At 35.5% G+C, this 12229-nt stretch overlaps 1 protein-coding gene across 1 annotated transcript; it reads right to left on the bottom strand.

Annotated features, from left to right (window-relative positions):
* Nucleotides 1–535: 535 nt before the first annotated feature.
* Nucleotides 536–9451, bottom strand: LOC139706364 (broad substrate specificity ATP-binding cassette transporter ABCG2-like). The gene is made up of 7 exons (XM_071614015.1): nt 9443–9451; nt 8209–8291; nt 6986–7107; nt 5329–5477; nt 3221–3310; nt 1716–1801; nt 536–683 (listed from the first exon to the last, which is right to left on the bottom strand). Exons 1-7 carry the CDS (start codon nt 9449–9451, stop codon nt 536–538), a joined length of 687 nt encoding a protein of 228 aa, XP_071470116.1.
* Between the last annotated feature and the right edge of the window lie 2778 nt (nt 9452–12229).

Below are 12229 nucleotides of genomic sequence, written 5' to 3' on the forward strand. Positions count from 1 at the left end.
CTTAATAAGATTATCATAGACATGTTTTGTTATCATCATGAAATTTTTTACCCTAGAAATATCACTGTTTTTTTTCAATCTAATTTAGATTTCATTCTTCCAATATAGCATTATATTTTAACATATTTGTTATTTATTAAGTAATGGCAGGTCATAGTTCATAAACTATTAAAATAGAAGGGCTACTAACCTATGTATTGAAGTTGAAAAATGAGAAAACTAATCAGTCAGAGATATTATAACTAGTCAAGAGTTTCTAGAATTCAATTCTCTTTTTTCAGACTGATAAATTCAACTGAATTTCTCCCCATAAATATTGTCTAATAAGAGGAACTTATATATACTAGTTTTGGGCTTGGATTCTTTCATTTATAGTTCTGTTAGTTGTGATTTTTCTGAAATTTTTTTCTATTGAAAACACTTCAACAGTATGTTGGCAATCATGCACAACAAAAAAATCTTCATTGGATACTTAAAATAAATTAAGGTGCTTCTTATTAATGTAAGAGTAACTCATAGTATATTAAAGGTGAGTTTAATAACTTCTTTTAAGAAATACCACTTTTAGGTAGGAAATTGTGAGGAAAATTATCATCATAAAAGCCAAAGCCACACGATTCTTCCATAAAGTCCAAGGTGAAAGATCGATGCCCTGGTTTGTCAAGAATTCTTCACCAGTACATCTGAAATTCAACACAAAAATATATGACTATATTCCTAACATCTTTCAAACTGTACTCAATATAGTTGCTATTCCTTTGTTAAAGAAGTCTATAGGTCATCTAAATATTCAGTATTTGTCATTTTATAAGTAATAGCTAACAGTCATTGAGTACTTTAAATTTTGCTAGATATACTAAGCAACCTGTGCCTGACAGCTTAGTTAATCCTAAAACAATCTAAAGGAATATAAATATTATGCATATTTCAAAAAGGAGATGATGCAGGCTTAACTTACTTGGCCAAGTTTACAGATTCACACTATGAACCAATTTCCTAGGCTTCTCAGATTCATCTGTTTTCATGTCTATAATGCTGCTCTCTTCAAAGGAAATACTGATCAAGTAAATTCATTTTCTCCTGGTGGGAAAACCTCAGTTTTGATGATGAAAACTCTGTCCCTTGTTAATATGATCAAAGCTCCTTAAATTCTGCTTACATCACAAGATAGTCATCCAAAAAATAGGCTAAGAATTCTAAAACCAGAACCAGGGGGGAAAAGGGCTTGTGAACAGAATTCTGTTCTGTCAGCTCTCACACCAATACTATAATGAGCATTGCAGATACTCAGAAGACACCAGCAGGTCTAGGATCAGGCTCAAACCTTAAGTAGCAGCTGGAGGAGAGCAGGATGGAGTGCCTCTGTCACAGGTGAGAAAAGCACCTGGGCAGGGCCTACCAGTAGCCAATAATCCAGAGGTTCACAGACTATAAACCCTTAGTAAACCATCAAAATAGTCTATTACAAATTCAAATGTTCTGAAAAAGAACTCATTTTTTTCACATTCGATAATATTTTACTGTTAAGAGAACCAGAGTTACACAACATGTTCACATACATTAGTGCACAACAACTCACTTTACAAGTTAGAAAACTTAGGCTTAGAAAGTCTTATTGACCTTGAAAGGATCCTTACCAGCTCTAAGGCCAGGGACCTTTCCATATCATACTATGATAGTAAGCAAACCCAATGTGACACTGAATGCAAACTTACATCACATAATTGGAACAGCTACTGCTTTCTGTTGTATTGAGTTCTGGACAGTAGTTTCGTCCCAAAAATTCATTGTGTTGCAAAGCCTAAAACACAAGGGGGAGAAGGGCAAGATAAATAGTTTCAAGGGATTATCACAAGGGGGCAAGGTAAATAGTGTCAAGGGATTATCACAATTATGTACTCAAGTTTAATGTTTATGATTATTTCTAAAAAAAATATTCTCTTTCTTGCCATGTCTTTGCCACAGCAAAGTACCTAATTTTCCCTGGAAATAAAGTAGACTAGGGTTGAGATGCTGGTTCCCATTGGATAAGAAAGGAGAACTCTGGTTAGATTCGATTGTGGTTACTTCCTTCTCTCCCAATTTTATGCCTCAAACACTATAATTAAAACGATATAACAGTGAAATGGTTCTGTGATTGGGTTTGGAGTCTCTGATGGCTTCATAACTGTGGCACGCTTGGTGGCTAGGAAGTTTCTGTGCAAAGACACAGAATGCCTGGCTTCTAGGAAAATTTCTGTGCAAAGACATGGGATGCCTAGCTGCTATAGCAATGCTCTGCATAAGGAGGATCTGTGCTAGAGTCTTATGAGTCTCAACCTTGACCTCAGGCTCACAGCTCCTGGGAATAAAAAAACTCTCTTATTAGACAACCACAATGTTTCACCAAGCTCCGCTGCACCTGAACCTGTTCACACAACAGTAAATTTAAACAATGGACTCTTTTGAGAGCTACACAAATGTCTTAACATTACATATTGCAACTATAGCATGTAAGTGAGGAATAAGCTGCATAATGTTACTTACTCTGTAAGCTGCCTAATGACACAACGAGCAATAATGTACTACTGATGCCAATGATCTAATGTAACTTATTGATATAAATAAAGCTGACAGCTTGGCTATTCTGCTATTCTGCCTCTGCATCTTGTCTCTGTGTCTCTTTTTTTATTTTTCTTACATAATAGAGCTCAAAGAATATTGCTGATTTATAAGAGCAATCTTCTCTTATTTATTTTCTTCCAATCCATTTTAATTATGATAGTCGAAAATGTAATCATTCTATATTGACACAGGTTATTTTGGAGTTGAATAGCTCATGAAAGACAATATGGTTTTGAGTATTATATGATTTTCGTTCTGTTCTAGTTTTCCTTTTGATATAAACTATAATTCTAGTCTCTCATCATCTCATTTACTTCCTTATTTAACTAAAACACAACATGCTTATCATCAACTTTTATCTTCACATTTTACTATGAGATTTATCCATAACTCTCCTCTTCTTCAAACAATGGGGTGACTGGGGAAAACCCCATGTGACTCCAGGAACTTGTGCTAACTGAGGCTAACAGGAGAGTTTCATTCATTGCTCTTGAAAGGAGACTCCAAAATCACAGACATTCACAGCTCATGGCTGGGGAAATGAGCTGGTCAGGCTTTATTTTGCTTTTCTCATAGCTTGGAAACACATGTACTGTAACAGATGAAGACAACTTACCAAATAGCCATAGTGAGGGATACTGAAGTACTCAAGCCATGATAGCCAAGGTGGAAGAGGAGTGAAAGTCAGCAATATGCCCAATAAACCCTATAAAAATCAAAGACCATGAATCAGAACCCAACTGGTGATTTTATGAAGAATTCTAGATAATACCCTTTTCAACTTTCAACTCTACAACTTTTCAAACATTTCTACTAGGATCAACTCTCTTCATATTCCTTCCAGTTACTCTAAAAAAATCTTCATCATTTGAATGTGTATACACCTCTGTGTATCTAAGGTTGTTTATTATTTTAAAGGAAGGGCCATTACTTATAATCTGTATAATATATAGTATTTGGACGATCTAAAATTATTAAAACTATGTCCTCAACATTCTCTGTAACTGCACACAATGGAAGTTTAAGAAGTAGTCATTCCTTGGTACCTGAGGGGGATTGGTTCCAGATCCTCAGTTCACAGATTCCAAAATCTTCAGGTATTCAAATACCTTATCTTTTAAATGGTGTAGTATTTGCATGTAAATCATGTACTTCCTTTTTTACTTTAATATTACTTCCTATATATTTCAAATCCTTTCCATATTCCTTAATGATACTATAACATAAATGCTATATAAGTAGTTGACAATACATATTTTATGGCCTAATGACTAAAAAATGACATTAAGAATTATTTGAGGTTCAGAATGCAGACTTCAGATTATCCAAAGCCTAGAACTGATAAACACAATAATATGATGAAGTACAGCAGAAAATATTGTCAATACTTCCATTTAAAGCTATCAGAAATCAATATTACAATAGAGACACTAGGAACGACTTCTCAAAACATAAGGAACAGCTATGAGGTTCACACAACACTTATCCTAAATGGTACCAAGTACCACCTACTTGGTACCACTAGGATAGCAAAATAATGACAATGTTGTATGTCTGCCCACAATTAGATTTGACCTAACCAAGTGCTTCATATAACACCTACCATCTCTGAGTAACATGTGGTTTCATGACTATGGTTTTAAGGTTCTACCAAGAACCTTTACAATAATATTCAGTCAAAGCATCCAATAAATCAAACAATTCATCTGTATTTATTAAAGGATATTTTATTTATTAGATGAAATATAAACAAGACATCACTTTCTGAATGAGATACATTGTAGTTGACAAATTCAGAAATGAAAGATTTACACTTTGACAAGAACTTATGCTGATTATGTATCACTGAAAGACATCTATTGTAGCAGAGATAACAAGTGCATTAATTGGTTAAGCACTCCTGTTTAGTCCATATCATGGAACAAAAATGTGAGAACTATGTTGGGGATATAGCTCAGTGGGTAGGGTGTTTGCCTCATTTGCACAAAGCCCTGGATTCAATACCCAGCACCACAAACACACACACAAAAAAAAAAAAAAAAAAACAGGGGAACTTGATCTGTTTATCTGTTAATTCATCTATGTGATTACAAACTTTAGGGCTATGTGAGATTAGAATTAAGTAACCATTATAAAGAAAAGATAAGCAGAAATACTTGATATAGAGATTCTTAGGAATACAAAAAGGGAATCACCTAATACTGTGGAATTTGGAATTTTCCAGTATTCTTAAAACACTCCTTTTCAAAATACAGGACCCAGGTAAGATACCCCTCCCCATGCCACACACTATTACACTTCTCAAGGAGCTTCACATTCACCTTGGAGTTTCAATGCATCCAATGAAACTGTCTCCGCTGGTTAAACAGCTGGGGGTTCTTTAACTCCAGCATGAAAAGCAGTTAGAGAGTTACTGTTCTCATTACTCTGGTTTCTAAAGTTCAAGGTCTTATTCAATACTTCAATACTATCAAGAAGTGTCTTTTAAAAGCTCATCACTAAAGACATATTCATACTAACTACATTAGAACACTAGCAAAATAAGTTTGGATAAAGTTGAGAAGGAAAGCTGGTAAATTCTCTAGAATATACCTCATCTAGGCCTCCTGGAAGCATCCAAATCCTATGTATAGAATACGCAAAGTAGGTTTTAAATGACAGGTAAAGGTACAAGGAAGAAAGAAGGGGAAATTTCCTTCTGAGAGAAGTACAGTTCATACTCACCAGCATTAACAGATAATAGGTACTTAAAACTGCTGCTATGAACAAACATTGATATGAACCTATAGCCTGTAGCACGGAAGCAGTTGAATAGTACACCATCAAAACAGTAAGCATCATGATTGAGAAAGCTTCTGCCTCCAGTTTCAATCCTTAGAAAGAAAAGAAGGGTTTAGCACTGCTGCCTAGGTCAATATGTATTCAGGATCATTTACCATGCAAATAATGCTAATATTCAGAGCAATTAATACCTGAAGGAAGAAAGTTACCCACATCCAACTACCATGGGCCAGCAATTTCAATTTTCACCTATATATAATTGCATGAAGTTACCACACAGATTTCTTTTGTACATTTACTTCCAAAGCACTTTTCCATATAGCACCTCTGTTTTCCTATGTGGAATTAGGATGAACTTCAGAACTACTTAGATGGAGAGGCACAGGCAACACAACTGGTCAAATTATACTGCCTTCTCCTATACTCAGACATCACCACATTGCTCACTGTTTGCTGTCACTGCATTACTGAAGAAACAGGGATCAGGTTTTACAACTTCAGTGGTTTTAATGCCTGGGGGAAGGAAAGGAATCTCCATACCTAAGTCTCCCAGACAAACCATCACATGGCTCTGTGATAGAGAATGGAATAAGATAAGTATACTTTAAAAAGTGTAACAAGCAAACATTCATTATATAGTTTAAAGATTTGGATCAGCTATAAGAACACTGATCAGGAGTTTCGGGCCTTGATACCATGACCAATTCCTTATAACACACCTCTTATTTGTAAACTGGAAGTTTTGGAATCTTATACTATAGTGTGTTATCATAAATAGATATTTCCAGTGTATGTGAGAAAGAGAGAAACATATAGAAATTCAGAAGCAATGACCCTGGGGTAAAGTCTGAGAACAATGCAACAATGATTATTAAATCAATAAACCCCAAAGTAACGACCTTTCTCTCATTATTAAGGGTAGAGGGAAAGAATACATATGTACACAGATTCTTTACTTTTCTATATATCTCTGTAGACCTTATCAATAATACATACCAATCTAAATTTTATCTGTATATAGTTACATGTTGAGAGACAAAGAGAAACAATATAGATAGATAGGCAATAACTATCACAGCTCCTCAGCATAGTGTTGAGTTTTTTATATATTATTTCTATGTTTCTTCATGATACATGGCATCTTGGTAAAATGAAGTTTTGTAAATATTGAAAGTTCTGTTGAGTAGAGCATGGGGCATGTGTGTGCAATCCCAGTTATTCAGCGGACTGAAGCAAGATGATCTAAATTTTAAGACTAGTCTGAGAAGCTTAGAAAGACCCTGATCAAGTAAAAAAAAAAAAAATTAAAACAGCTGGGGATGTATCTCAGAGATAGAGCCTTTGTCTATCATCCATGAAGCCATTGTATTGATACCCAGCACTGCACCAAAATCAAAAACAAGAAGCTTCACTTGGGAAAGACTTGACAACTATACTCAACTGAATGGCTATTGTTGAGCATGCACAATCGATACATACTTCTCTAGTGGTGGCCAGTTTTGTACTTCTAATTGTAGGAACCATAAACATGCTGGCAAAAGAAATTGGTTTTAACACATAAGCAAAACTAAAGACACATTCTCTTTGTATTGTTACTTACCTATCAAGAAGTATGCTACACAATTACATATAATTGGCAGCAAACTCCTGGGTAGTAAATCAGATACCAGTTTTCCAAAGAAGTAAGATGACACTTCATACCATCCACTAATAAGCTCTTGTCTACAAAACAAAACACACACCACACATCCCAGATTAGTCCAAGGCACAGCCCAGCTGAGATCCTGCTGTCTAGGTTCCTGCTGCCACCAGGTCTGCCACCAGCTGCCCATGGGCTCTAGGCTGACCCCCCCCCCGGCCCCCATCCCTTCTCCATTGCAGGTATAGCCTCCCTGGAGGTGGGACACAGAGTCTGCATCTCCTCACTCTTCTCAGATACCCTGCTTCTCCTCTCAGGCTGACTCCCTCTTAGTAGTACAAAAAGGGTTAATCGTAGCAATAACGGAAGATTTTCTTCACTCCAATTCTGACCCTGTAAAAGATGACACTGTTATTCTCCAAGGCCTCAAAGCAACTTATGATCCCTAAACTTTTTTATACTTCTACTTCTCTCATTTTAGAAAAAGAAAAGGACTTCTCCCTTCAACAATCACCAAGCAATACACCCATCAGCTACCAAATCCTCATCTTTCTTTTTCCTGATGTCTCTCTCCTGTAATTCCAAACTCTTCCACCAGTATCTTCATTCCTTCCCTTTCTGATAATTCCAGTCCTTGGCATATAAATATGGTAAAATATCTTCCACTTTTGAAAGCAGAAGAAACAACCCAGGCTGCTTTTTAGTGTAAGACTGCCCTCTGGATCTTTCCATTCCTTTATCCACTAAGGCCAACTGTACTCCCACCTCCAATTTATTGATAATCCTACAACTTAACTCTCTACCAGGAACTTCAAACTTTTCTTGCAAGGGTCATTGTGGCCTGTTATTTCCAAAAAACCTAAAGATACTTTTCAGCTCTTTATTGCTGGCTTTCTCTACAGCACTGCAAACTGATGACCACACCTAATTCTGAAACTTTGCTTTCCTTTGGTGACAGGCCCCACAAGCTCTTGATTTTCTATTTCACTCTTGACTGCTTGTTTTCAATTAATTGTGATAACTTGCATACATATTTCGAAAGCTCATGTTACACAATGATAAATACATACAGTTTATATTTGTCAACTAAACAAACCAAGAAATAAAAGAAAAATACTGGTAATCCTCTGGGTCACACCTTTGACCCAATTATAGATCCACTCCCGAAATAGAAACCTACTCACCTAAAGAGCTTCTCCAGTTCAACACTCTTTCCTCCTAACAGGCATGCTAAACTCTGGAAGATAGTGTACAGACTGCCCTGGCTCTGCCAGGACAGAAGAACAACAACAAAAAAATCCTCAGTCAATTCAAAGCTATTTGATCAGCTTTCAACTCACAGGATCTCCTTCCACAAATTATATAACATTTTTCTTTAAAATAGAGTCTTTAGTATTTTGTTATGTCAGCCTGAGTTATCTGGTCAAAGAAATACCATCACCTTGAATTCAATGTTTCTCTGTTTATATTTTAGGAATGAATGCTTGGCACCATTCCTAGAATATAAACAGAGAAACAGCAAACTTAATAACTCCTCAGATGGTTAAAAATTTAATTAGCCAGTTTGATTTTAAAGTTGAGTCAAGAAGATGGTGAGACACGTGAAAAAAAAAAAATGCCAGATGTTGGAAGGAACCCGCACTCCGTTCCTTCAGACACACAAACAGCACACACATCAGCAAAGCCCGGCAGTCATCCCTGACCAGGACAACCACCTTCCTCCAAGGTCTTCAAAAATGAATCAAACAGATATAATTTAAGAAGAAAAAAATTTTGTGTACCTTCTCAGTAAAATAATTGTGTTTTTTTAAAGGGTTCAGTGAATTTATGCCTTTATAAAAATATAAATTTTATGATTATATACCAACCTCCTGGAAATAAGAACAAGCTTCTCTTCAAACCAACTTAACTGATATGAATTATTTTTAATTGAACATTTTTGAAAAAAAAGATAATGTAGTACATCAATTAAGTGACATAAAAAACAAGAGAAAAAATATTTTAAATATAAATTCAAGTGAACAATTCCAGCTATCTTAAAGGAAAAACAGGAGTCCAGAGACACTCCATATATTTTCTTAATACTTAAAGAATGATGAAATAATAGTACCTGTAAATGTGTAAACATGTAAATGTTAATAAGATAATTAAAATAAATAGGAAACAGCCATGCCTAGTAGATAATCAACTATATAACTTTGAGTCCAAAAATATACCTTATGTAAACTTATAAGCTAATTTGAGATGCATGGGATATAGCAAAGATTCAGTTCAATATAGCTAATGATATTATAGTGTTCATAACTCTGAGAAAAAAGACAATGAAATTCATTCAGATACATAATATGATTTATCTTATATTACTTTTTATTATTATAGAACCAATTCATTCTAATTCTTTATAAGATAGTAACTCACATTTGTCATATCTAACATTTATCTGATTGATTTTAATTTTTAATTTCAAATAAATCAAAATATACTTGTGCATATATGGTACAAAGTAATGATACTATTCATAAATATGTTAAATAATGAAATCAAGGTAATTCAGGTGATCTCCACCACCTCAAATATTTATCATTTTTCATGGTGAAAACATTTGAAATTTAATCCAAGCAATTTTTAAAGGTATATTATTATTTAGCATCTTCACAGCAATGAGCAATGTGTCTCAAAAAAATTTAAAAAAAATATGTGTCTCTTCAATCTGAGACTTTGTACCCTTTGATCATAATCTCCTCATTCTGCCCATCCCTCAGATTCTGGCAACCACCATTTACTATTCTATTCTATGCTTCTAAGAATTTAATTGTTCTAGAATGTATGTATGAGTGAGAATATGTGTTATTTGTCTTTCTGAGCCAGGATTAATTTATTTTCCATAATATTCTCCACTTCCATCCATGTTGTCACAAATGACAAAATTTCAGTTTTCAGGGCTGAACAGTATTCCATTATGTATACATACCACATTTTTTTTTCCCATTCATCTGCTGACAGGCACTTTGATTCCTTAACTTGACTATTGTGAATAGTGCTGCAATGAACATAGGACTGATGACACCTTTTTCACAAACTGATTTCAACTAATTTCCATAAATATCTAGAATTGAGATTAGTGGATACAATCATTTTAAAATAAATTTTCCAAATTTGCTTAGCCATAACTACAACCTTATAAAGCTATTAAATCAAAGGTGCTCACACTCTACATAGGATTCAAAGCCAGTTCTTAGTTATACAGGTTAGAGAAAGTGCAAGGATAGTACTTGATCCCAAAGAAGAACAAAACCTTTGGCCTCCCTAGCAATTTCAAATGATAAAGGACTGATAGTCACTGCTGGAGAGTGCTTTAAGGACATAGTTTCCAAAATGATGCAAAACTACTGTTTTCTAATCAAAAGAATAAATCACTGATCACCCCAGGAGGGATTAGGTAAGCCACACACACAGGCTACTTTCACATAGCCAAATGCCCACAGAAAATGTTAACAAAGGTAAGTCAAAAGAACAAATTAAAATAAGGTTGATGTCTAAATTCTTCAAAAATAATCTCAAGAAATTGACCAAGATACTTAGCATAAACAATGTTTTTTGGAACCAGGGGTTGAACCCAGGGGCACTTTACCACTCAGCTCCAGCCCCAGTCCTTATTTTTTATCTTGATACAGGATCTTGCTAAGCTGCTGAGGCTGTTCTGACTCCACCTCCCAAGTAGGTGGGATTATAGGCAGTACCTGGCTCTGACATAAACAATTTACGGGAAAAAAAAATTTACACTGATATACAGTTTCAGAGGTTTCAGTCCACCCTTGGCTGACTCCTTTGGTTGGGGTTAAAGCAGAATATTATGGCAGAAGTGATGCTGGAGGAAAGCTGCTCAGCTCATTGCAGCCAGGAAGCAGAGAGAAAGAGAGAGGAGGAGGGGCCAGGGAAAAGATCAACCTTCCTCCAGGGCATGCCCCCAGTGACCTGCTACCTCCAACTAGGTCCCACACCCACGAGTCTTTCTAACTATCAATTGATGAATCCACTGGGGAGAAATGTGCCTTCATGATTCTATCACTACCTGAAAGCCCCACCTCTGAACACTCCTGCATTGGGGAACCCTTCAACACATGAGAGTTTGGGGGACAGTGTAAATCTAAACAATGCTCATTCTTAGTTTAGAAAATAGCCAGCCTTCTCCATGTATCAAAATAGACTCAACACAATCTTTTATAATCACCCTCTATAATAAAATGGGGATAAGACCATACAGCCCCTTTGGCTGTTTAGAGGTCACCTTAGGCTCTGGATGACAAGCAGCCATCCCATCAGGTAGCCACGTATGGTTCTCCATACATGAACTATGAGGAGAACCCTGGGTCTTGGATGTTGCTGAACACCCATGTTCAGAACATGACACAGTTAGTTAAATCTCTCATCATGAGGAGAGATTAAAGGACACATTACAGTTGAAACTAGACAACAATCACAACAAGTAATATGAGTGATCCACACAACAGGAAAAACTGATTCCTGTCCTCTTATCTGACGCTCCTATGTTCCAAAAAAAAAAAAAAAAAAAAAAAAGAAAGAAAGAAAGAAAGAAAAAAACACCAAAATTCAAAGAAATTGACTCACTAGTAACAACAACAACAACAGACAATCTTGATTACATCAAAATTAGAAACATTTATGTGTCAAACACACTACTAACAGAGTGAATAGATAACCCAAAAGATAGGAGAAACTCTTCACAAATTAAGTAACTGATAAAGGATCAGAAATCCATAAATATAAAGAACTCCAAGTCAACAATAATGAAAAAATAAAACAATTCAATTTTTAAAAAGGCAAAAGACTTCACAAGATATTCACCAAAAATCCAATAGATCTCTATTATTTACAAAAAGAAAAATGAACAAGTTCTGGTGGGGATATGGAGAATCTGGAACCCCTGCCTGCTGCTGGTACAATGGAAAATGGTGCAGCTGTAGTGCAGGACAGCATGACACGTCTTGGAAAACTTAACAGAAAGTCCTTATGACCCAGCCATTCAATATACCCCATTGAGGTGAAAGCAGAGACTCACAGAGATAATTCTTCTAATCGCAATATTACTCACAATAGCCAAAAATGGGACAATGACACAGACTTTCATGAATGGATGCATAAACAATATAGTGGACAATTAGTTGGCCTTAAAAAAACAAATTC

This window comes from Marmota flaviventris, chromosome 7 (assembly GCF_047511675.1).
Source record: "Marmota flaviventris isolate mMarFla1 chromosome 7, mMarFla1.hap1, whole genome shotgun sequence".
Classification (NCBI taxonomy): domain Eukaryota; kingdom Metazoa; phylum Chordata; class Mammalia; order Rodentia; family Sciuridae; genus Marmota; species Marmota flaviventris.

Coding starts and splice junctions, on each gene's coding strand:
- LOC139706364 (XM_071614015.1), bottom strand. Junction 7,108..8,208: donor GAACTGGAGAAGCTCTTTAG/GTGAGTAGGTTT, acceptor TTTGTTTTGTAG/ACAAGAGCTTATTAGTGGAT. Junction 684..1,715: donor AGCTGTTCCAATTATGTGAT/GTAAGTTTGCAT, acceptor GTTGAATTTCAG/ATGTACTGGTGAAGAATTCT.